Source organism: Lissotriton vulgaris, chromosome 12 (assembly GCF_964263255.1).
Source record: "Lissotriton vulgaris chromosome 12, aLisVul1.2, whole genome shotgun sequence".
NCBI lineage: Eukaryota > Metazoa > Chordata > Amphibia > Caudata > Salamandridae > Lissotriton > Lissotriton vulgaris.
Window position 1 is genome coordinate 46,661,214 of NC_141700.1, and position 25,712 is coordinate 46,686,925.

General features: G+C 42.7%; 1 protein-coding gene across 2 annotated transcripts in view; it reads left to right on the forward strand.

Moving 5' to 3' along the window:
* Positions 1-25,712, forward strand: part of SSBP4 (single stranded DNA binding protein 4) — a 532,613-nt gene that overhangs the window by 479,213 nt on the left and 27,688 nt on the right. For both annotated transcript variants that reach the window (XM_086947015.1, XM_086947014.1), the window contains 7 exons: positions 10,896-10,955; positions 13,778-13,844; positions 15,664-15,734; positions 16,419-16,486; positions 17,912-17,957; positions 19,708-19,743; positions 21,099-21,153. In XM_086947015.1, coding sequence (XP_086803141.1) covers positions 10,896-10,955; positions 13,778-13,844; positions 15,664-15,734; positions 16,419-16,486; positions 17,912-17,957; positions 19,708-19,743; positions 21,099-21,153 — 403 coding nt within the window. The remainder of the gene's footprint in view (positions 1-10,895; positions 10,956-13,777; positions 13,845-15,663; positions 15,735-16,418; positions 16,487-17,911; positions 17,958-19,707; positions 19,744-21,098; positions 21,154-25,712) is intronic.

A 25,712-nucleotide genomic window follows, 5' to 3' on the forward strand; every position in this document is an offset into this window, starting at 1 on the left:
ACATCAATGAGTCTCCCAAGTATTAAACACACACCCTGATATCAAATGACCATATCCTGGTAGCAAAGTACCTCGCTTAGTACCAAACTAGAAATCTTAGGACTACATCTATCCGGCTAGCAAATCACACAACCTGCAACCAAATTTACGATGATTACACGCTAGATACGTCGTGGCACTAAGTGGCACAATTTCTAATTAGAATAGCTATAAAACGTAGAGAAGATATATGTGGGTGGGAGAGAGGGAGAGCCACACCTTCACATTCCTTACCCATTATTTTGAAAACAACTCTGTAAAGTCATCGTGGTCCAGGCTAGGCTCAACCACCCGTTTTATGTTGTCTGGAATAGGTCCATAATATTGGGTGCTGCAGTTTTCAAACATACAAATATATCATATTCTAATTCTTTACAGATATCAAAAACCACCTTATATTTTTAGTGTGTGTTTTCTCATTTGCCTAACACCCTTCTCCTATGGCAGATGTTGGAAGATTTGGATGCAAACGTTTTTTGTTTTTAGCATGGACTAGCTTTTTATGCTGTCACTATATAACGTCCCACATAGGCACAACAGGTGCTGCTCTGCATGTTATGTGGGGGATTTCCAGAAGTCCTAGTTGCTTTACTTTCTGGCAGAGTTTCGGGAAAGAGGCGAACGGTCCCACCCTGAACCACATCTTCCAACTGAGAACCATGTACTGATAGACTTTTGATGTATAGGAGCATAATCGGGTTAGGTATACCAGTGTTCAGCACTGACTGGCTGCTTCTTCACCTCGTCAAGTTTGTCAGAGCTGCAGAAGAGGTTTAGGTAGATTTAGTCGATAAAGCGTTGCCCTCAAAGAACTTTGTGTAGCTTAGTAAGTCTATATCTTCGCTAGGCAAAATTGGGCATTCCCCCTACTAAGGTTGTTAAAACGACTTCCTGTAAGATGGTAATAAACATGAATATAAGTTTAATTGTCGAGAGCCAGTTCACTTTGTGTGGATGTTGCACGGTAGGTCAAGGGACGCAAAAATAACTATTACAGAATGGAATGCATCGCGCTTATGCATTATGGTCATATATTGACGTCTTGGGGTTCTGGTGACACAGACCCCCTGGCCAAAGTTTGAGTGTGTTGTAAATGTTGCAGGTAACTTCCATAAGTGTGTTAATGTTGGTTGTAAGCAACGGCACTCTCCTACATGGCAGTATAAATGCCAGGGAAGGTGGCTTCTGAACATCTGGTCTCCAACTATTGACTGATCACGATTCCATCCGTGACATCTCAGAGGGGTTTACGGATGACAGAATTAATTACACCAATGGCGCAAATTATAACTTCAACAGTGATGTAATCAGTGACATCACTACTGTGGCAGATGAGTACACCTTTTCTTTTATTGTGTAAATTTGGGGAGTATATTTAAGTTTTTGAGCACTTTATGGCCCTTTTGAAGAATAGAAGAACAGCACTTTATGGATAGAAGACAGCCCTCCCTGGGCTCCTGACAGCACTTTGTTAGCAAATGTTGGAACTTTTAGACCCCTCTATAGTACTTGCGGACGGTGATGTTTTAGGTGTATTGGTTGTTGTACTTCTCCCGTGTTCATTGGTCGTTGGCATTCGCAGGGATGCAGTTCAGTAGCTGCCTCAGCTCTGACTTATAAGAGTGGTGACAGTCATTAGTTTTTGCAGATCACACTCCTTGAGGAGCGACAGTTCATTGGTTTGTCTGGTGCACTCTGATCCCAGTCTTCGCAGTTCAGTTTCTCCAATAGTCCTTTTTCATCCCAGTGCTCACCGTTCATTAGCCGTGGTATTTTCCTCTTTCCTCTAATGTCAGTGCTGAAAGTTTATGGGTTGTTACTGCTCTATGATCAAGCTGCTGACAGTTTATTAGTCCATGAGTTCTGTTTGATTCAGTGCCCATTGGCTTTCATCTCTCTTCTTGATTGTAGTGCTGCCAGTTAAGTGGTTTATCTTCTATTCTGATTTTCTGCTGTTGAAGTATTGGGTTCAGTGTTTTACCAGGTTGGTGTGCTAGTGGTCAGTTATTTCCTCAAATTCTACTTTGTACCAGTGATTACACTGATGTGCCAGATCTCGTTGTTCCAGTTACTGCCTATTGATCCGTGACCCCATTGCTGACAGCCAGTTGATGTCATTGTTTCATCTTAGTGCTAATAGTTGATTGTTTGCTGTTGTTTTTTCAGCTCCACAGAGCTCATTGGTTACTGTGGTCTTCCTGATTCTGGTGCCGACAGTCCATTGGGTGCCATAGTGTTCTTGATTCTGGTGCTAATAGTTCATTGGTTACTGTAGTTCTCAGATCCCAGAGCTGGTATTGCATTGGCTGCGACAATGTTTTTGATCGGTTGAACCTTGAACAGTTCATTGGGTGGTTTAGTAATCCCGATTCTGATGGTTACAGCTTATGTTTGCTGTGGACCTACACTTATGAGCTGATACTGTTGTGTTTGTAGTGTCTTAATGAGATGTTAGCACTACTGATTGTTTAATACAGTTCTGTTGCATCATGGTGCTGAGAGTTCATTGGTTGCTGTAGCATTGTTTTCATTGCTGACAGCTCATTGGTTGCTGCTGTTCTCTGATCTCAGCACTCATAGTACATTGGCTGTTGTAATGTTCGTGATCCTGCTGCTGATAGTTTATTGGGTATTGTACTTCTAAGATCCAAGAGCTGATAGTGCATTGGTTGGTGTGGTATTAACAAATCACAGTCCTTCCTACTGGGTGCTCAAGTAGAGTTGATTCCTTTGCCAAAAGTTCATTTGTTGGTGTCATTCTTTTTGATCCAGGTGCCCAAACACCATTGGTTACTTTAATTATAGCAGCTGTCTATGCTGATGCTCCATTAGACAGCATAGTTGTTTCCGTCGTACGGCTTTTTGGCTGCCATGTCTGTGCGGCTTTTACGCTGCATTAACTCAACCCTATGTCTGTCCGTTCATTGTCTTATGGTTACAATTGACACAGCACAAAGAATGGTGTGCGCTTGAATGACAGCCGTACGGTGAGTACGCTGTCAGTGGACTGCTCGATTACATGGCTTTATCACTCAATACCTTTTCAGCGGTGGCGGAGGGTGGAATGATATCCCATAATCACTGCAGGAGTACCTGGCTCTGCTCCAGTTGGCAGGGACTTCTGAAATCACAACCAGCAGCACAAACACACTGTGCACACATCATTATTGGTGCTAATTGGCCATTCAGAGGGCTTTTTGTAACTCAATGGATCATTTAGCGAAGTTGATTGTGTGCCTTGTTTCCATGTATTTGCTTGATTTGGTTGCATACAAGAGAAGTACATTAACGGCATATTTTGGGGATCTACACATGTAAAAAATATAATTTAGAAATGGAGTGTGATTACTAGGCGGTAGTGGGTTATGCTAAGTGCTCTGAAGTGCAGTAAGGCGGCATATTGACACTACACATATATGAAAATTGAAGGAATTATGGATCAAATTAGTAATTAAATTCACTTATAACTCATTAGATTGATTTTCGATATTTGTGATGTGCGTTGCTCACGTGTAAGGTCCATATTCAAAGCTCACGCTAGAGCGAAGCTGTAGTAGGCAGCCGCTTAAGGTACCACAAGAAGAGCACACCAGAACTTCCATGATAAACATTGTCCCCTCTGCTCATGACAAGCAAGAGGCTTGCAAAATATCGCTTCCCATAGGGCAGCAAAGATCTTGTACTAGCTCCTTGTTTAGTCTTTCTTCCAGCCCTATTATGGGACAGTGCTTTCGGTGTAAAAACAAAATGAAGGTGGGAGTCTAAAGTGGGCGTGTCTTATATACTTTGGGCGTGGCCCAGAACATATGAACTAGAATCCTGTGCTTGCCACGGCATGCAACCTGACTAGTGTTCTGTTGCCTCTATTTGTGGTTTCTGTTAATGCATCCAAACACTTCACAGAACTACAAACATACACCTAAAACAAGCCAGAGCTATTCCCTTAACCAGTTCTTGTTAGCACTGATTTTTAGTTAGTTTCAGATAAATGAGTAACAATTCCCATTGTTCCATTCACATCGCTTTCCTCTGCAATCCCTCCCTCTGAGTTAGTTGCATACGCCCTTTTTTCCCAAAGATCTCTTTCTAAAGTCCCTCCATCAGCGAATCACACATAATCTCCTTCTCAGCCACCCTTTTTTCACTCTTCCCTTCTGCATGTTCTTCCTTTCGTCTCCTCTATTTCACCATCCCCCTTCACACTCATTCAAATGCTGCATTTTTTCGGGCGCTCTCAATATTACGACAGTTTTGTACCTCTTCAGACCCGCTCCAATGGATTTGTGATTACCACTGGAAGGTATGTGACAATGGCATCTTGTGCTCTGCAGAGAAGCTGTGGAGCGGATGAGTATATATCTTGAGCGTATCCTCCATAGATTGCATGGCAGACACTAGCATGGATACTCCGCCTTCGTCAGCCTACTCTCAGTAGAGCAGGAGAGTGGTCGATGTGCCCTGATCTGCCGCCTTGTCAGAGATTTACTCCGATAGAGCCCCTGCCTATGTACACCTGGCCCTTCGCCGCCTCTCAGTAGAGCAGAAGAACCACGTTTGTTGTGGCGGGAGCCTGACCGATGCACAGTGATGCGTCCACTCGGCCGAACTGTAAATAAGGCCAACTTTGTATTGTATACAGGCCATTAATGCTGCTGCTTCTATTCTTATTGTATGCTGGATCCAGACTAGCAGCCCCGGATGATCTATTCCTAACGTCTGAGGGTTCCCCGCTTCCTCCTAGTTGCGTCTTTCCTTCTGTACATCTCCCACTCCTTAATGTTTTAAAAACATTAGCTGTCATTTATCTTTCTTTAAAAAAGGTCAAATCTTTCAGTTTTAGATCTTTGTCTGGTTCTGTATCTCAGTTACTTCACCACATTCACTTCATAGCTCACAGAGACCTCCAGGTGTGAGAGAGTGCAATAAATCTTCGTTCGCATCATAGAGCATATCTTCCTCGGGTACTCACACACTTGATAAAAAGGTTTGAAGGCAGAGAAGATGGCAAGAGAAGGGTCTTTGTAAAACAAATTTGTAATCAACTCATCCTGGACCTCCAGAGAGGCGTAGACTCCCATTTGGAACATGGTGAAGACCCTCTACGTCACTGGTGTAACAAAACCTGAGGGGCCCCTGCAAAATACATGGAGGGGCCCACAACGCTTCGGAACCCAGTCATGAGCTCTCAGACCAGGGATATTGCACAGTTCAGGATGGGGCCCCGTGGAGCTTGGCCCCAGCTCGCACCGCGGGCTGCGAGGCCTAAATCTACGCCTCCACTCTACACGGGAAGGATGGTGGAGAGCGGTAGGACGTTGTCAGAATATGAGCAGACATGAAATCCTAGTGTCTCTTTGACATCCCTCTGAGAACCTCCCACCCCCTCAAGCCAGGATTGCACGTAATTCAATTCTATCTAGAATTCATTAACCTGCAGCGCCTTTGTTTACTCCCTTAATGCGAAACTCCACCGCGCCAACACTTCCGACTGCAAGATCCCAGTGTTCATCCCACTGATAATCAAATAACGGAGTAATAGCTTAGGAGGGACCGGATGGTATTTCAGTCTTTAGAAGAACAAATTTGCAGTAATGAGCAGCTCATAAAGATACATTCAATTCAAAGGCTGAAATGTATCTGGTACCAGAGTGCGCCAACTCCGCAGTCTCCCAGGGACCACATGATCTGTACAGACAGCTCGGGAGGTGGGTGACCATGGTGCAGTGGGGACTGAGGTCCTGTGTGTTAAACGGGATGACCACGTAGCCACCGGGAAAAAGCCTGGGGTCAACCTGTTTACCTCCACATACTGTTGAACGGCAGACTCTTCATTTGCTCATCCCAAAGTACATTCCTACCAAGGTAGAGGCTTTTTAAGGCATGGGCAAAGTGGGCAAACGCCCAGGACCCCCGCCTTCCCAGAGCCCACCTGGAATAATGACCTCTTTTTCACTCTATCTTTGTTGAGGTTTCTTTTAGCAACTTTTCTCTCTCTCTGCCTACTTCTGTCTCTGACTCTGTATCTCTCAATGCAGTGTCAATTTAATAATTTTTGGACTTCCTATACAGAGCTTAATTTGTTAAAGAAGAAGGAGCCACTGCCCAAAGCTCTGTGTAGAATCCCGCGTCTGGCACCGGCGGGCCGAGTGCCAATGCTGCGAGTCTGAAATCCACCGCCTGTAGCTTTAATCGACTACCAGGCACTCCCTGCCCGTTTATGTTCATCTTGCAGTTTCCTGCTTTCTCTCTTAGAGATTTTTTTTCTGGTCCCTTTCTCGTTCGTTCCCCGTCATGTGTTTTCTCTCTATTGCTCTCAGGAAGTGTCCAATGAGGAAAAATAAGAGCTGGCCCAATCAAAGGGGGCAGGTAGACCCCGTCTAAGCACTGCCCCATTATATATGTAATCCAATATTATTTGGCATTTTGCACGCTTGAATTAGTTGAAAATAGGCGATATGATTTAAAGGTTTTCTGAACAAGTGGACCCAAAATGTGTCTGGCCCAGGGCCCCAAAAATCATTAAGATGACACTGCCTAAGGTGAATTGCAGGTGTTGAATTTATATGAAGATTTATATGAAGATGGGGTAGGGTGACTGGGCTGATGTCTGGTCTGATGTCTGCCCTGACCTGATGTGATGTATGGTATGATCTGATGTCTTATCTGCTCTGATGTCTTGTCTGTTCTGGTCTGATGTCTCATCTGTGTTCTTGTCTGTTGTCTGGTCCAATATTCAATAAGCTCTGATCTGATGTCTGCTCTGATTTGCTGTCTGTCCTGATCTGATATCTGGCCTGGTCTGATGTCTGTTGTGCTCTGATTTTATGTCTGCTCTTAGCTGATATCTGGTCGTTTGTGATATCTGTTCTCTTCTGACCTTGTGTCTGCTCTGACCTTGTGTCTGCTCTGACCTTGTGTCTGCTCTGACCTTGTGTCTGCTCTGACTTGATGTCGTCTCTAAGCTGATGTCTGTTCTGACCTGAGTTGCATGATAACATTAGTTACTAGACTCATCTGAATTATGAATCGCGTAAACCATGTGCATCTCTCTTCTTCGCATTGGATCTTTCATATCTACAAAAGTACCGTAAACTATGGTAAAAACTTTGACGAGGAATGGGGAATTATTAGATAATCTAACCTGATATGTCCAATTCACCTGGTAATTCCCAATTTCTCCGAGGAATTTCAGGTTCCACTCATAATACTTGCTAACTACATACTCAGTGTCAATCAATCGAATATCATTGGCTAAATTAAGCCATAAAAGTACATCCGCAAATTAAAATACATAAGAAATTCATTCAATGTCAACAAATATTTCATAGTACAGTACAATATGCGAACAAAAAACTCCAGACACAGCTAAGAACACCTAGTTAGACATAAGCACAAGTCCTGAAGCCAGTACTCACATTAAAAATTAATCTATAAATAAATACCATTAAGCAATAAAACGTTGGTAAAATTTTAACATGATTGAAATTGAATGAAATAAAAAGCTCATTTACATCTGAAGCTGATCCTAAAGTGCCAAGGTGCATATTTAAAGTGTCGCAAACTCTGACTACATTTCAGAATTTCATGCCCTAGAGTTTCTTAGCCTGGCCACAGCTGAAATATATTTGTGTACCATTACACAGACAAATTCAGGTTGCAAAAGTGTTAGATACAACAGCACAGGTCTACATTTCCTTATGTTAAGAGATTTTTGTAAAAACATTTTCCTTGAAACTGTGTAAAGGTTACAAAAGAAAAGCAAATGCTGCATAGATTGTGGGGACACAGAGTTGCATGGGCAAGTTATCAAATCCAAGTGTCTATACTCGGCTTTAGGATAGGAACTGAGAAGTGAGCTATGTTAAAACAAAATGTCACCAGATAAAATCTGTGACAATGATTAGGAGCGAAATAAAGGTCAGGTTCCATGTACATTGCGCTTGATAAAAGTTGATAGGCAGCCACCCTCTGCTTAGTACACTCTGCCACCTCCCTATCTCTTTTTAACATATTGCAAGATAGTTGCATTAGACAGACACTTTAATAGCAGGGTTAATGCATTCTGAGGTCTCAAACTCGAGCCCCCCATCAGAGAAAATGTATCTTTAATGTACATCAACCTTGGAGTATTGCGAGCTTTTGTATGGCTCAGGCAATCTAATATCACAGATTGATTACGTTGAATTTCTGGTTTGGACCATACAGAAAGTCACACCATCAGAGGGAACAGTTTCTCATAATCCTCCGAGTGCAATAGCCCTAATTCAGAGTGACAGAAATATAGGGGCGCACGAGAAGGGACACATAGCAATCTTTTCAGAAATTAATTTTCACTCACCTGGAGGTCTGATAGCGCCTGAGTTCCTCAAATCCCAGCACCAAAAGTGGTCACAGAGACACACTTAGCTCTGTAAATATTAATCATCACTCCCGGAGTACTGGAGCCCAATTTGGCAGAACATCTGAAAATTGCAGCTAGAGACTGCTCCTGCTGTGATTTACTGACTTTTACTAAGTGGGCCCAAGTATCTTTTTCATCAAAAGAAACCCACAAGTACGTAAACGTGGGCATACATAATAGTCCAGTATATTTAGCATAAAGTGATTTCACTTTACCTCTCTGACCACCGCATACCATGGTGTATGATTTGGAGGTATTGATGGCAGGTCTAAGTCATCCATGAACTGGGCAGAATCACCTAATAACCTCTGAAGACCTACCACCATTCTAGGCATTAAAAAGCAGTCATCTGCCTACATCAGTACAGGGAGGTGTCCAGTCCCCACCGTAGACGTGTCGGCCTTGACACACAGCATAAAAGATTGGAGCTCTTTGATCTAGAGACAGAAGAGAAAGGGGGCAAGCACACACACCCTTGCCTAACACCCTCCCAAATTCCAAAGTGGGTCTACACTCCATTTGGCCCATACGCAATACATCCAGACAGATCAGTGTGTAGTTGAATTGAAAAAGACACCAGCGGACACTCCACCCCCATTTCTATCATTCTGTCCCACAGCTTTGCCCGATTGACACAATCAAACGCAGAGCTGAGGTCCACGCAAGGCAAACGTAAACAGCTGTTCTTCACCTTCGTATACTTATTAATTATGAGATGAAGATTCGAGCATTGTTGCTTGGTCCCCAAACCTTGGCTGAACCCATGCTGGACATTGCATAATATACGCTTCTCAGTTGCCCATGTCTGAAACCGACCTAACAAAACTCTGCCAAGTATCTTGGGTTAATCAAGGAAATTGGACGGTAACACCGGGGATCAGCTCTGTCCCCTTCTTAAAAATGGGGACAAAAGATAAATACGACCATGACCTCAGTGACCCTATCATCATGGCTATCCTCAGTACATTTACTAAAAGGGGTACCCAGAGCTCGATGTTATCTTTGAACAGGTCAGTGGGACCCCATCCGGGGGTGGAGGTGGACCCATAGCAGTGACTGCCTCTTTCAGAGCAGTGACTGGAAAATCAATGCGGTCTGAACCGACACCACACAAAGGACTGCTTCCTCCAGATCTGTTTTGGGATTTTCATAAAGCTTAGATAAATGTTCCACCCACTGATGAGACGGTATAAGGGTGTCCACAATGGTGTAATGACCATTTCCAGAAAAAGACGCATTTCCAGTTTTCTGGAATGGAGACATATCATTCCTGACTCCGCTATATAAACCGTACGTGACACAACTGAAGGAAAAAAACAGTAAGTGAAAGGAAGAGATAGTGCACCGAGGAGTCTTAAAGGCGCAACATAATCCCTCTGGGGTATAACAGTACACTATAAGATCTAGTGAATGATAACATACTCTCTTGGGAAAAAGGAGAACCCAAATGATGACAAGGGCGATACCGAACGGGAACTGATGGGTACTTTTATACCCTAGAGGGATTATGTTGCGCCTTTAAGACTCCTTGGTGCACCATCTCTTCCTTTCACTTCCTGGTTTTTTCCTTCAGTTGTGTTACGTACGGTTTATCTCGCTGAGTCTCCTCTGACCTCTAGACACCTTGTGGTATTATATTGTATCCCCTGGGGCCTGTGTCTAAATGATGGTCATTAAACATGCCCTTAGACCCTCGATCAAACTGTTGTTATTTGTAGGACATATCATTCCTGCCACTGGCTTTACACAATTGAGCCCAGGCAGCCTGCCCAATCACTTCCTTTCTCTCCTGCTTCTATCCAACGCTACGTAACTTTACTTCCTCTAGCACCCGAGGCATTTTATTAAGTGCCAGCATTAAATTCTGCTGGGCTGATGAACAATCCCCATCGAACCATTGTTTGCCATAGCGTCAATAGGACTTGGCAGGGTTAGCTCAGTGGGTGCAAACGGTGAGTCCGAGGCCCTAATAATGAGAACCTGTGAGCATTCAATAGGGCCTGAGGGATCAACATGTCCTTCAGAGCAAACTGGTAGATGCCAGAAGCATCTCTGATCTACTCAATCCATTGAAGAACGTATACACAAAGGTTTGCACCAGCGCTGGGTGTTGTAGGTTGCTACAAGGCAAGGTCTTGTGAAGCAGATCACTTGTATGTTTAGATCAATATAGCCTTTACTTGCCTCAGGGTTCAGAGATGCTAACACCCAAAACTGGACACATTTATTCTTTGCTGAAGACCATGTATAGTGCACGCCTGATCCGTTGCAAGATGTCCTGTTTTTGCAGTGATGATCTCAATTGTTGAATTGAACCACATTGCTCGACATCCCTCTTACGCCTCGATAGGCCCAGAGTGCGCCTAGTAAATCTACCAATGTATAAATAAATACATGCATTTAATGTACTTGTCTCCTGCAGACATTAATGTTAGTTTTGCTTTCTTTCCTCCAGCCCTTCATGTCTCCGCGCTATCCTGGTGGTCCCCGACCCTCCCTCCGAATGCCAAATCAGGTAGGATTGCAGGTCTTACTTTTGAAGAAAGTGGTGAGAATTGTAAAGTTATTTGCAAAGAGAAGTGGTTCTTCGCAAGCTCACTTGTTCTGGTGCTGAGCGGCATGTATTGTTTGGGAATCCCTTCTAACAGCAAGGTCTCCTTCCATCTTTTTTGCTATAAAATTTCCTTTCAGGGAGTTCCCTAACGTTGGTCCAGCAGTTTTGTGTCAACACAAGTTGTCTGGAGATGGTCAGCTGTAAGCTGTGTTTTGTAATACATTGAAACCTGCAATAACTGTATAAAACCCGGTTACTAATTTTCTTTTTGCAGTCTAGTTGGGACAGCACAAGTCAACTGTAATAAGAAAATTCCATAGCTGCTCTACTGTAATAATTTATTACGTGCAAGGTGTGGTATTACAATACCTGCCACCATAGAGAGCAGACTGCGTGAAAGTCTGGACACCGAGTCAAAATGAAAGCCTGCAACCCAGGAAGGATAGCTAGCTTGTCAGCTCTTCCTACTGAACTTTTTCCCCCTGAAACTAAGGGTGGCTTTGAAAGAGACTTATAACAAACTGTGTAACACGTGTGATTCTCAACACTCGTTTATTCCTGTGGCACAGATTTCAGAGTTATTCGACATGTCTCCAACTTTAGTCCCTCTTTCAGTAGAAGGAGAAATAGACCAATGATATGCGAGCTTTGGGGGAAATGTGACGCTGTGACCATAAAGTGTATGGAATAAATCCCCCTATTGTACATTATAAGTCACTGCAGGTTTCCATGACCATATCGAGAAACTCTCTGTGCTTTGCTTTATATGGTCACCAAACTCTTTTACCATTTTCATTACGTGAAGTCAGAGGTGTGTTTGTGTGTGTATATATATATATATATATATATATATATTCTGTGATCAAGGGCACCCGCCCGAAACGCGTAAGATCTTGCAGCTCTACTCGCAATAAAACATCAGTACCGAATTTTTGGGACCTGTGCCTTCTTTTAGCCCACCAAGGTACTGTTCGAAGACGGCAGATCTTTTTTTTATATATATATATATATATATATTTATATTTATATAGTTTCCATTTGTCCAATTTTATATTTGTGGATATGTTCAGTTTGAGACCCGCATGAAGAAATTAGTATATTGTTTGTGCTTGCCTGATGCCTTATATTCTCCCAACAATGGCGCTCCTACCGTTAAAGTAATCAAGGATGCGGCCGAAATGCGTCAAGGCATCTTTGCAATAGCAATAAAAGTTTGAAAGCATCAATGGTGGTGGTCTGTGTTTAGTTCAGCTTAGGAATACACCTGTCCTTGAATTGATCGAATATATATGTGACATAAGATTGGATGGAAAGCAGTATTTAAAGATATGTAATATATATTTACATATGGGTAAACAACCTTGACCCCGCATCCATCACCCAACATGTTGTTACAACACGGTTGTTACAACGACTGTGTTGTAACATCCCATACCATTACCCCGCAAGTCGTAACAACAACTTGCGGAGGTGGGAGAAGGTGTTGGATTTAAAATCCAATACCTTCCCTACTGTCCGCATGGACTGGAGTTGGAATAGTAAATTATACTATTCTAACATCCAGGGTCCCCCTCGGCAAGTCGTTACGACTTGCGGGGTAATGGTATGGGTTGTTATAACACGGTCATTGTAACAACCGCGTTGTAACAACATGCGGGGTAGCAGGATGCGAGGTCAAGAGGCATATTCATACATATGTATTGCTCTTCCATCGTGAATTCTCTTGCTGGTGTGTGTAACCAGCGTTGCATTATGTCACATATGGAATGTTGTTCCCAGGAAAGGAGAATCTCTGTGCTTCACTTTTGGAGTTGCTCTATGCTCTTCCTCCACTTACAGTTTAGTCTAACCTTACTCTTGCTTTGAATAAACCATTCCTATTACCGGTACCGTCTCCACCTCTAACTAGCATTACGCTCTTTTGTCAACACTATAGCCAAGCCTTGTTCGGGTTACGATGAACAAGACAAAGGTCATCCCTTTAAGTTGAAATCAAAGATTCCCAAAGATGCACCACCGTCTTCCTCTGCCTTATTGGCCTGAAATATAAAGGATGAAATTGAACCTTCTCCAGATCCCAATTTTCAGTTGTTACTGATGAGATGTGTGGGAATGAGCCTAGGCAATCCTAATCTTTCTGGGAGGTCAGATGAAAAATATATCTGTAGCCATCTAGCATTTTTTTCATTGACACTGTAGACCACAAGGTCAAAGCTCGAGAGCTTTGATGTTGTTCAAAACAGAAGGACGGGGATGTCCGATTAGAGACTTATCATTTGACTTTGGTGATGGACACAACAGTGAAAAAGTGACTTTTGAAAAGCCTGTAGGCAGGATTAATGCATGTAATTTTTATTAGCTAGAGCCTAGAACTGTAAGGTCCTGCATGTGAGAAGAATAACAAGTGACTAATCAGACAGAAAATGGAGGACGCAGTCAGGTACGGGGGCAGACAGGCCCTTTCTCCGTGCCCTATTGCCCTGCATCTTGTCCACACTGGGATGGCCAACACCGTGCCCTGTCCTTACTACACATCTACCTGAGCGTGAAGTTCAAAGACTGGCTGACCATCAGGCCAGGGATCCGAAGTAGACCTAACGGGGTGATAGGTGTGTGACTCTTCCACCGCCCTACTAGAGTTTCAGGCTCCTCACTTGTCCGGATATCTCCAAATTGCCCGATGGCTTCATTTGCCTCTGAGTCAAAATGTCAGAGAGTTCTTCCCTTTTTCTTTACTGCTTTTTACATTATCCTAAATTTTCAGTTCTGTGCATTTCTTTCAGCCTCCTGTAGGAGTACCAGGTTCTCAGCCATTACTGCCAAACGCCATGGACCCCACAAGACCTCAAGGTGAGATTTTATGGTTCACTGAGTCCCCTGTAGTCCCCTCCCCCCCCCCCCACAAGACCTCCAGGTGATATAGATTCTTTCACAGAGCCCTCCCATGCAATGAACCCCTCATAACCTCAAGGTGAAACGTTATAATTTACACTGGATTCTCTGTGCAGTTTAAATGCATATACGTTTACAAACAAAATTGGCTTTTTAACTCGTATGCCTTTCAAGCTGGGCATGCATTCACAGCCGCATCTCCAGTCTATTACATAGACATGCGGATTGAAAGATAAAGAGGTGTAGATTCTTGTACTGACATTGGAAAAGCGATGATGTTTCGGTGTTAACGACTGAAGGGCTGCAGGCGCGGGCTTCAACAGTTTTACTGGTTGTTAATACAGCTTGCTTGTATGCAGATGCATTTTATATAAAGTGTAGAATGATATATGCATATTTGCCTCATTAGGGGCTGAAATGTCATGCAACGGTGGGGAGCCCCTTTTATATCTTTTCCATCATCTAAATTGTTGATTTCAACTGAAATGTTTACAAGTTAAATACAAACCGATTTGGAGTACGGTGCATATTAGTCTCCGCTTTCTCATTATTCATTCACCTCTTCGTCCTGCTGAAAGTAGGCGTGATTCCGCCCACCCCTCGCAACCCTATTGCCTTTCTGTAGTTTAGTTTTTTCATCGACTCTGTAATGAGTTTTGCTGCCAGCCATGAAAACTTGTTATACTTATAAAATTTATTGAATTTGCAGAAAATGGCCTTTGGAGAAAGTGATAATGTAGATATTACCTAGACAGGGAATTGTGTGGTAAAAGATGAATAGGAACAGGTATTTAGCATGTAAATCCTAAATTTGATTTGATCTTCAAATACCATGAAACCAAATATAGAACTACATATTTTGGAACAGATCCAGGGTGGTAAAGCAGGTTGGCTTCTTCAGGAAGGATTTAGAGATGATGAAACTGAGGCCCTCTCTAAAAGCTGATGTGAGAGCTCACTGGATTGAGTGCCTTAGGCAGAGATCTATGCAAATTGGGGGTTTTGGGGTCGAATTCTGGTAATGCTGAATGAAGCTGTCGTCTTTCTCGATTGATAAAATGAATACTATTAAACCAGGTAGTTGCGGTACATTTTTTCAAAGTCAAGCTTCAAGTTGTATTTTCACCAGCAAGTGTTACTTCTGTTTACAGACATTCCCCAAAAACTTAGTGCAAGTTCCAAAGATGGTTAGATAGTGTGAAATCAGACTTCACCAAATTTGTGGTCTTGATTTTTTTTTTTTAATTGGTCAATTCTTTGATGTGGAAACGATTTAAAATATAGTTTAAAAAAAGACCTAGCGGGAGAGAAAACCCACAAAAATTATGCTTTGTGTTGGCATTCTTACTCCCAAAGAATATGTTCAAACAAATGCCTTCTAAATTCTTTTGTGCATGAGTAGAATTTTAAAGTTTTTGGCCATTGCACAGTCCTGGAATTATAAGCAAACTCACTTCTGGTTGCTGTTCTTTAGTATCTGAAACACAAAATCTAAAATAGTAAATAGCAGTCTTCAAGTACAGCTCAGGCACACTGAAAATGTAGGGAAAGCATGAAAGGTTGCTTGGAGTGCACTTGTGAACGCGGAGTTACATAGTTGAAAGTGAAACGTGAGAGCAGCGACCTAGTGCTTACCTCACCCGCAGAATTTTGTTGGATAAATCCTTGATATTGCAAACTTTGTTGGAACATCCTCTGTTCATCGTGTTGTGAAACCTTTTGAAGCTGTCTCTCACTCTTTCGATTTTTAGTTTTTAATATTTTCTTCCTTTAACAGGTCATCCTAACATGGGTGGACCAATGCAGAGGATGAATCCACCGAGGGGGATGGCGGGAATGGGACCTCAAGTAAGTAGCTGTACATTCAGAGGTACAAATGAACCCTGTTGACAAGTGCCTAAAAACTTAAGATAGGAGGCAATGGTGGACATGCTTTTACCACAAATTGTAGAATGGGCTTGTAAAACATTGATCTAAATATAATGCTTGGAACTTAGATGTTCTTTTCCTGGCACAGTATTTGCAATGATTAGATTAAAATTTTTGTTGATGCATTCAGATGAGTCTTTAGTTTGATATATGCAAGGCAGGTGGTGTAAAGTTATCTGGTGGACCGTGTTTCAACTTTTGCTTATAATGTGTAACCGGAGAGCGCAAGGACATTGTGGAATATAGGTACGTGCAAAGAAATTACAATATAGTCTATGCCAGGTTTGGAAACCCAAAGCTGAGAAAAAGTGTTTGAAACGGTTGGACAAAATTAAACCTGGAAACTAAAGCCAGGTTTTGCTTTCCATTAGACGCCTTAGTTAACCCTTGAAGGTCAACATGGACCAGCCCTCCCAAGGGAGAAAACAAGCTGTCTGTCACCCTCTTACTAGCACACTTAGATGCCTAGCGGATTGATGTCCCTATTTTAGCTGATGTCCTGTTAAGGGGTGTTTCACATGGGATAAAAGTCCCGATGGTTTTGTGTTCATCGCCGCAGCACCTGGTCCCATCTCACTCTGTGATCCTAATTTCTTGTTTCAGAATTACGGCAGTGGGATGAGACCGCCCCCAAACTCCTTAGGTGGTCCAGGCATGCCAGGAATGAACATGTAAGATTTACATTTTTTGGGCAACTTATCTGTTATTCAGTAATAAATTGTTAAGGTGGTGTGAATATGTGATGTGTCTGAACAGACCCTGATAAAAACGTATTTTCTAACGTCGCTCAAGGTTTCACTATTAATTTGCAGTTAAGGAAATTTTTTGTAAACATGCAAATCTGGCTACATTTTATTTTTACACAAATAACCTAAACACTCTTAATTGATTTAGAGATGTTTGTATATTATGCACACTAATGGCATGAGGCATATTCTGGTGCTAAATTCACTGTTTGTGAGCAATTTCACAACTGTAAAAATTATTTCCACCACATATGTTTCGCGTATTGTTGTGGTTGTCCAATGATTTGCTGAGTGAGATCACAAGTTCAGCCTGGGAATACATGAACAAAGCCACAATTTGCTGAGCTGTGTAGTTCTCTCTGGTAGAGAATTTGGGCTCCCACTCCATTGAGTATTGCACAAATCGTCACAGTGAATATTTAAATGCAATTAGTGACATTGAGTGATTAGAAAATATCAGCTGGGCCTTTTCTCTAGAATTTGTAGCAATATTTTGTTTATAAATGGTGTTTGTACAACAATGTCTACACATTGTACACATAGTTTCTCTTTCATGCACTCGCCGACATGTGTTTCGCTCATCCATGCTGTTTTTAAGTCTTCTGTATTTTTCCGGGATTCCACCTGAGATCCAGGCGAACGATCATGTCATTTCTTTATGATCTCCTGTTGTGCTCCTGTTTGAAGTGCGCTACAATAAAATGGCCTTCCCTCACAGTTGGACGGGTCGTAACAAAATGAAGAGTTTTAGATGCAGGAAGTGCTCGAGAACACACCCACTTGAATGTCAGACACAATGAAATAGACAGAACACTTGAAAAGTCCTGGAAGAAGTAGTTTCACGGTGGACTTAGGGAGTACACACCTGATTCCTATTAAAATGCAATGTATGTGGGTATCCCAAAAATCTGAACTGCTGGACCAATATCCCACATCCCTGCCCTATTGCCATGGCCACATGAATTGGCAGCAATTGAGAGCCACATTTCTGATTTATTCCATTACAAAACAAGGCTACACGTCCCAGAATGCAAAGGAAAAAACCTGGTAGCATATCACACATGGACATGGGAAGTTTGGCAGGTATGCCATTTGAGCTTGCACATATTTTTTTACAAGTCTGCAATTGATGCAGCAGATGGTGGCTTATGTGGCAATTCCAGTAAATCCTTAATTATGAGGAAAACGCTGTAGAATCGCCAAAAAATTCCAGTGGACGTGCCCACAATCACTCACCCTGTCTTTGTCCAGTACCTCTTTTGGAGGCTATATGTAAAGATGGATATGTCAAGGAACTAGTCTTATGGCGAAATTGATGTTGGTAAAATGCATTGTTTCTGTCTGTTCCAGGGGACCAGGAGGAAGGGGCCCCTGGCCGAACCCCAACGCCAACTCGGTGAGTCATTTTACTGGTGTCTTTGAAAGATGTTCCATGTGATGTGAATTACAATCTGTAGCCCTTCCTTCTCCAGTGCTGTTTTCAAAACAAAGTTAATTTTCCCCATGTTCATGCCCAGGAACCCTAACTCGAGTCATAATTTTATTTCTAAAATAAAATGACATTTTCACATCAAATAAATCTGTATTTGTCTCTGATCTGAAGTACTGATATATGTCTTATTTGTGGTTGTCTACAAAATACACCCAAATAAACATGCTGTATTGTATGACCTTATAAATCAGGTGTATCAAGCGTAGGCCCAGGACGACTTGATTCATTTCAGAATGTAACTAGGAATAATGTAATTAGCCCATGGTTATCCAGGCAATATGGCTTGAATCCAGCCCTCTCAGGCCCTCACTGGGCACCTCTTTGACTAGGGGGTGGTTTACTTTGTCTGGCAAACAATATGATGCTCTGTAAGTGGTTATTTGACTTTTATTTTCCTCAGTCACTGGAAAACAATTGTACACCACTTAACCCAGCTGCTAAAAATGTAACACCAAATCCTATTTTAGGGATGTCCAATTCCCTGGGGCATGCATCCAGACCCAAAATATCGCAAATATTAGGACCCCAACAGAATATTCACTAGCCATTACTATAAAAGTCAATTAAATACTTCTGATTCACTGTACATTGATATATTTACGTGTGTTGCTGGCTATCAACTACATTGTTCAAGGAAGGGGGCCTCAAGAGACTGAGTAGGTTTTACAACCCAAGCAGATGTGAAACCAGGGGTCAATGTATTATTGATGAGGCCAGATTGTGTAAGAGAAGAAGCTTTTCACTTACCTCTGGTTAGCTCTTTAATGGTTAGGCTATAATGCCAGATGTACTAAACCGTGGTTGCAAATTGTGCAATGAATTTATGTGACAAGGTTTAATTTGGAGATGTGACATAGGCATGTCACATCTCAAAATAAAATCCTGGTAACATATTTGCAGTGCACAATTTGCAACCGTGAACAAATCGGCTGCCTTACAGCATCTGCAGTCGGAGTGGGTCGCAGAATGAGCAACCTTATGATTATTCATTGAGCAGGCGGCTTTATGCAATTGGCTACAAACACGGTGATGGCGGTCTGCCACCTGTGATTGCATTCCCAAACAGAAAACTGAACTGGTGAAGCTTTGAGCTAAAAACCTTCCCTTCTGGGGAAACCGGGGGAACACTCAGTGGCCCCTTACACACTGCCTACTTCCCCCCGGGGCTGCTAACATCATTCGCAAAGAAGCTGCGATCCGGTGGGTCAGCGTTGTTAGAAGTATGTGAACTGACCTTCATGTGGACACTCTTAGACTGAGTTTCATTGGTTTTTCAAATGAATGCATCCTACAATCCATAATAGGAGCTCTGTTTTTCTTCCCATAGTATAGAGGACTCTTGTTTTGCCTATCAGTTATTTAAAAGTCCTATTTGTAAGCCTTTGAACTGAAAATTCTCTAGATATGTGATCTAAATCTTTCCCTATAATGGTGGTTATGGCACTAGACACAAATTACTTCATGTGTTTTTCTTAAATATCCCTCCCACAAGTTAAGCCTAGCTCTAACTGACTAAATACCAAGATTAAGTACTTTTTGGAAGAACACAACACTGGTGCGGATCTTTGAAATTCTGATCTGTGTCAAAAGGTATTAGCAGGATAAATGTTTTACATTCTTGTAATCTTATCTTTATCACTTTTTTAAATTCTAGATAGCTTATTCGTCGTCGTCTCCAGGAAATTATGTGGTAAGTTCCTCTATATTGTTTTTGGTTTTTGTTACATTACTAGCTCTCTGCGCCGGTGCATGGAATATTTTAATATATGATATGAAGAGACCACCCTGTTTCTGTTCAATTTGCCCATTTTGATTTCCCCATTTTCTACCTGATGTAAACCTAAATTGTCTTCTCTTCGATATCCCAAGGCACTTTAGGAAGTTTCTTGTTAAATCTTTATTGGGCCCACGCTGTGGCAAATAATACATTAAAAACTATTTTTTTTAAAAAGCAGGACCACATTCCTGCACCACCTTTGATACTTTAAGATTCACCAACTCCTTCTACTTTCTGAATATTACATGAAGCATTACAAATAGAAAAAACATTTTCAATGTTTTAGACAACTCTGTTAGTATGAATTGCCATTGCAACAGGTGGAATCATTAGCTTACTGTTCACAAGCACTTGTGCACCACACAGTTTAAGCACTGTACAAAAAATAAATTGAAGAAAGAGCTATCGTCAGGCTACGAATGGAAGCAGAGATCAAAATGGATGCCCGAACAAGTCACCTCTTGTAGCATTAGCCCTTTCACAGCAGGGTTAGACGTCAAATCAAAGTGCGGTGCACCTCGCGCTGCCTTCCTGGTCTCTAGTCTGTGGGAGAATGAGAAAGAAGCACTTTGCAGATAGTAGGTCTATTTAGACCTGCACCTCTATTGTTATTAGTCGTTTGCCCCACCTTATATAGTGATGTACATGCATTGCACCTGCAACACATGTACATCACTGGGAACACACCACAGGGTTCAGGTTGGTTCACTGAGATGATTAGCACCGCCTGGCATGGCGTCTGCAGATGTTCAGTTTTAGAAAAGTGGTTGACAAGAACTCAGACTAAAGAAATAAGGAAATATTTCAGTTCAAGATCATATACTGACTTAAAAACAAATCTTTGCCAGTCAACTTGATGGTAACGACCACCACAATTACCTGGAAACAGAATAGCCATTAACTATTGTAGAAAGCTGGTCTTTAGTTACAGACATGGATCAGGCAGTCACTACGTCTTCCCACTGTGGAGCCCATGGTACCATTAGCGAGCGCTCTTCTTCTCACTGTTGGGGATTTCACATCACCTTCATCTCCAGGCCTTTTGATTTCCATTGCTGTTTTGGCCAAACACCACCACTGAGTGCTCTCACAGAGCAGTCCCGATGTCTTTTATGGAAATGCAATTGTGGATTGATTCCAGCCGAATTGTACTCGCTGTATTTTTTGTATATATTATTTCTTACAAGGCATGACAGAAATATAATACAGTTTATGGCTATTGTTAACAGTGGGTTTAGTAAGTTTATAATTTTGTTTTTGATTTTTAGGGTCCGCCCGGGGGCGGAGGTCCACCAGGAACGCCCATCATGCCTAGTCCAGGAGGTACGTACCTTACAACACAATAACTAACATGAGTTTTTCTTCTTGACTCACCGGTGTTACAGGAGCTGAATGTTGGTGTCCGTGTAAGGGCTACTGGGGCAGTGTCTGTTTGCGACCCCTTGAACCTCTCTATGATCCCCTAACTTACCCCATCTGTGCTTATCCCGAGTACTCGATACCTGCTAAAAGCATACCTGGGATACTTGTGACATTGGAAGCTGCTGGCACGTATGAGACTCAAAGGCCACTTACCACTGCACACACGCGGACGCAGATGGTATTGAGCATGTTTTATTCCGCCTGTGACGTGTTTTCCTCTCCATTGTGTCTGGTTTCCCTAGTTACTCTGAAGTGCTTTCCTGACAGCAGAAATTTTTATCTTTTTTTACTGCAAAACCCTCAAAAGACATGTTTCTTTGGAGCCCGCGAATGGTACTTGAAATGAGACCGAAATCTGAAGGGGCCAAGGAGAAGGCCAGACAAGTAAACAAAGGCATCACGACAGCTCGCGTCAGTCCCCGCCGCAGTGCTACCTGGAGGTCAGCCAGCCATTACTAAACTGAGGGAAAAGTTTTCTGTCGTTCTATAACTTCCCTCGTTCCGCTCTTTGTCTTCTGAGTGAGCAGCGCAATCATCTTCAGAATGCTTGAAAAAGTAGGTCAGGCTGGATGCTCAGCAAAAGGAGACAAATATGGCCAATGCAGAAACAGGTGCCATCATCCCTGATGCCATAGGAGTGTAGCTTTTGCTTCTCTGTCGGACAGCTTTTCCTGCCAGTCTTACATGCGGATATGGGAATAAAGTTCCCCCAAAGAAGGCCTTCTACACCCACACCTCTATCTCAAGCCTCCCGCTCACAAGCAGTGTTGTGAGCACTAGTGAAAGCACTAAGCTGTGGGCTATATGTTAAAAAGTGGATACACTGTTGAGGTACTGACATTCAAAAAGTTAATCACTGCTTTGGGGGTGAACTTGGAATGCCGAAGTATTGTGTGGTTCCTACAGATCTGCAGGATCTGTGCACTGTTTGGATCACATAAACTAAGGGATTGGTGTCTAGACTGACTCCAGACACCCCGCAGGATATTTCAGCCTATAGAGCAGCTAGCTCACAGTGCCACTATAAGCCTCAACTTTCGAGCCCCTCAAGGATTGTGGAAACAGTGCAGTGCTTTTCGCTCAGTTTCTCGGGCTCACTTATTCTCAGACAGATACACAGAATAAACGATGGGGACGTTTTCAATAAGCATTTATTGAACCAGCGTCATTCTAGTGTAAAATATATTTGCTGCAACAATCATTCGACAGAAACAGATATATAAGATTACAAGGACCGACCGAGTAAATAAAAGGTAGAATTCTACCATGATGCTAAAACAGTGAATAAATGCAGGCATATCGATAAACGGCCGTAACCGAGCTTACTCCTAAGATGCAAACCCTATCTAAGTGTACCTAGCATGTATGTGAGTGTAAAGCCATGAATCCCCTAGGAAAGAGCCAACCCCATTACCCAATGGCAGAGAATGAAGGACCCCGTCTTGGTCTCGAGTAGGACACCCCTACAAGGGATGTCAGACCACTGCGTGCTGGACCTCAGCATTGCATGTCAGCGTGAGAGATTTCTCCTCTGGTTTGGCCAGCGAAGATGTGGTGATTATATACTCAAAAAGGTACCCTCAGGGATTCTTCCTAAATGTGTGATGATAATGTGGGCCTGTCGAACAAGGATGACGATAGCAGTGACTTTTGTACAGAGTTATTATAAGGAAGATGGTAATCCTGCTGTGATACTAAGAATCCTCATACATAATAAAGTAGTCTCGTTTTCAAAAACCACACAACATTTATTTGACACATAACTAGGTAAAAGGTCAGTGCCAGATCGTTATGTAGAGCAAGGTAGGACAAAAGTAGGTAAAAAGTATTGCATCTACCTAGGCCTATATTGGGGTACATTGGGGCTCATAACAGCCGGTCAAGCGAGCCTGTTGGTCAGGCGTTACTCAAGTGCTTATTGGTGGAAACCATCAGTGTCTTCTTCCAACTGCTGTGGTACTCTGTAGGTCATTTTTTTTCAAGTTTATTTCCAGTTGTGTAGATCTTTGCAGACATGTGTTGAAGGGTGCTGTCAGTGCCTGTGCTCAGAGTACTTACTTTCTGCTGCCTATTGAGGCCCCAAAGAGATGCTGGGAATCAAGGTCTATGAAGAGGGTCAATTTGTGCCTGGTACTCGTGAGGAGACTTGACTGGAGATGGCACACCTGTGTGCTGTTGGACAGGCTTATACTGCTGTCACCTCTGTTACTTGTAGTTTATAGACTATGACACAGGAAATGGCTTGGACATAATGGCTCAGTTCAACTTAGTTGAACTGAGGAGTGCAAATACCTTCACTTACAAGTGAAAACTTACATTTGGTATTCACAAAATGGGAATTTATGCCACTATGTAGAGTTGCTGACACTAATGTGGTGTAATTCTACTCCCAGTGGCAGGTTATGGGAATTCCAGGACTGGATACCTGCCTACGTAGCCAACACCCTCAAACTAGTGTGTTGCAAAAATATTTGTCAGGTATATTCCATTAAGGTCAATGTCAGAAATACACTCCTATCAAGGGCAAAAGTAAGTCCTAGCCAATATTGGCATAGGGATGGAACACTCCCTGTATTAGTGGGGAATTTGGGAAGAAGGGATTCTTCAATGAGGGTGAAAGGTTTACCTGTAGATAATCACCAGAAAAGCTTTTAGAGTGCGAAAGCACTTCACATTATATGTTTACATACACTGAAAGTATGCCTGTTTTGTTTACACATGTTTAACCCCCTCTGTGTTCCCGTCGGCCAACGGCTGACGTGAGCACTCCCTCCCCAGTGCTGCGAACGGCCGACGCAGCCCCGCCTACTCAGAACGCCCGCACAGCAGGAGAATTGCCGCCGCGGTTAAGGCGTTAAGCATTTGAGTTCTTTAGAATTTTTTTTTCCTTTTAGCACTTTTCGGAGAATGTGGCAGCCATCTTGAAATAGCTCCTTCACTGTGATGCTGATCTAAAGCTCAGTTTGCATCCTTTGTGTTGTAGCCTGCTGTGGATGGTCATGCAAAGAGGAGGAAGTTGTGAGGTAGTGCTTGTTATGTTTTCTGCTGAGAATTCCGGTACAGTCCCTAGAAATTTTTCATTGGTGCTAAGAAATGACAAGTATCTGCAATCAAGACTATCTCTTTTGCGTCCCTGTGCTTCACCCCATTGACGTCATTTGGGGGTGGTCAGGGGTCGCAGCTGAGACCTCTAACTTGCTCCCTGCTACTCTTCTCACTTCCTTTGCGAACCCTGGCCTCAAAAGGGACACATTGTCTGCCTTCTCTGAGGCCAAGGGTCACAAAGGAAGTGCCATGAGTAGCAGGAAGCAAGCCAGATGCCGCAGCTGTGACCCCTGACTACCTCCAAATGACGTCTATGGCCCACACGTTTACTGCAACACAACTGTTTCAACCGTATGAACTTCATGCTTGACCCCCAAAGCTTTCCACATAGGCCACCCTATGAACCCTTTTGCTACCAGTCTTGCGCACCAAACATTGTAGCCTCTTGCTGAAGTGTTTTAGGACCTCAGCATAGTTAGGAACCGCTACACAAATGCTATAAATACAATGTGTCACAGGATAATACACACACTGTTGATACATGCCTCTGAATGCTTGTATCCCTTAAGATAAAAAAATTAATGTTCAAAAGTAATCTAAGGTGGACCCATGACTTGGTGTGGATACCTTATTAATGGCAGCTCCAGCACCGAATCCTGAATCTCAAAGGTAGAATTGTGGCAATGCTTGGAGAAACTGAGAGCTTGTGAAGGAAACAAACCCGCCAGTTGGAAGACGGTCTGAGGCTGCCAGGAGTGAAATATATCCTTATCTCCTGTGCTGCAATCATGATAATGACACTAAAGGCCCAATTCACGGGGGCTTGGTAACAAGTTATGGCCGAGCTGCGTTGCTAGGGCTAGTTTCGGACGATTTTGATACGGGGGACGATATTGCAAAACTAGCCCCCACCCTGGCAGCCCACCGGGGAAATGCCCGGTGCCCACTACGGCCAGTCCCGATGTACAAAAAACATTTGAAGTAAAGAAATTGTGGTATCAGTTGCTGTAGATAGTGATACACATGCTTTACATACTCCTGCCATCTAGTGTTGGACTCAGACGTGTGCAACATATTTTTCTTCAAAGAAGTGTTTCAGGTCAGGAGGTATTGTGAGTCCTTAAATGCTTTTTAATGTGCATGGGCATCGGCTCCATTGTTAAATTGTCGACTTCTTTTTTTTGCCTTCGGTTTTGGACATCGTTATAACAAGCCGTAGGTCAATCCCTCTCAGTGTTTGTCGTTGGACACTTTAGGACTTCCCATTTCCCTTGTTAAAGACAATTGCTGTGCCAACAAGTTTTGAAACTCTTTCTTTCCCACAAAAGTGGCTTTATGACTCATTATGAATTGCATTTTGGAGGAAATGTGACTGAGGCATCAGATTATGGGTACAATTCCACAAAAATGTTTTT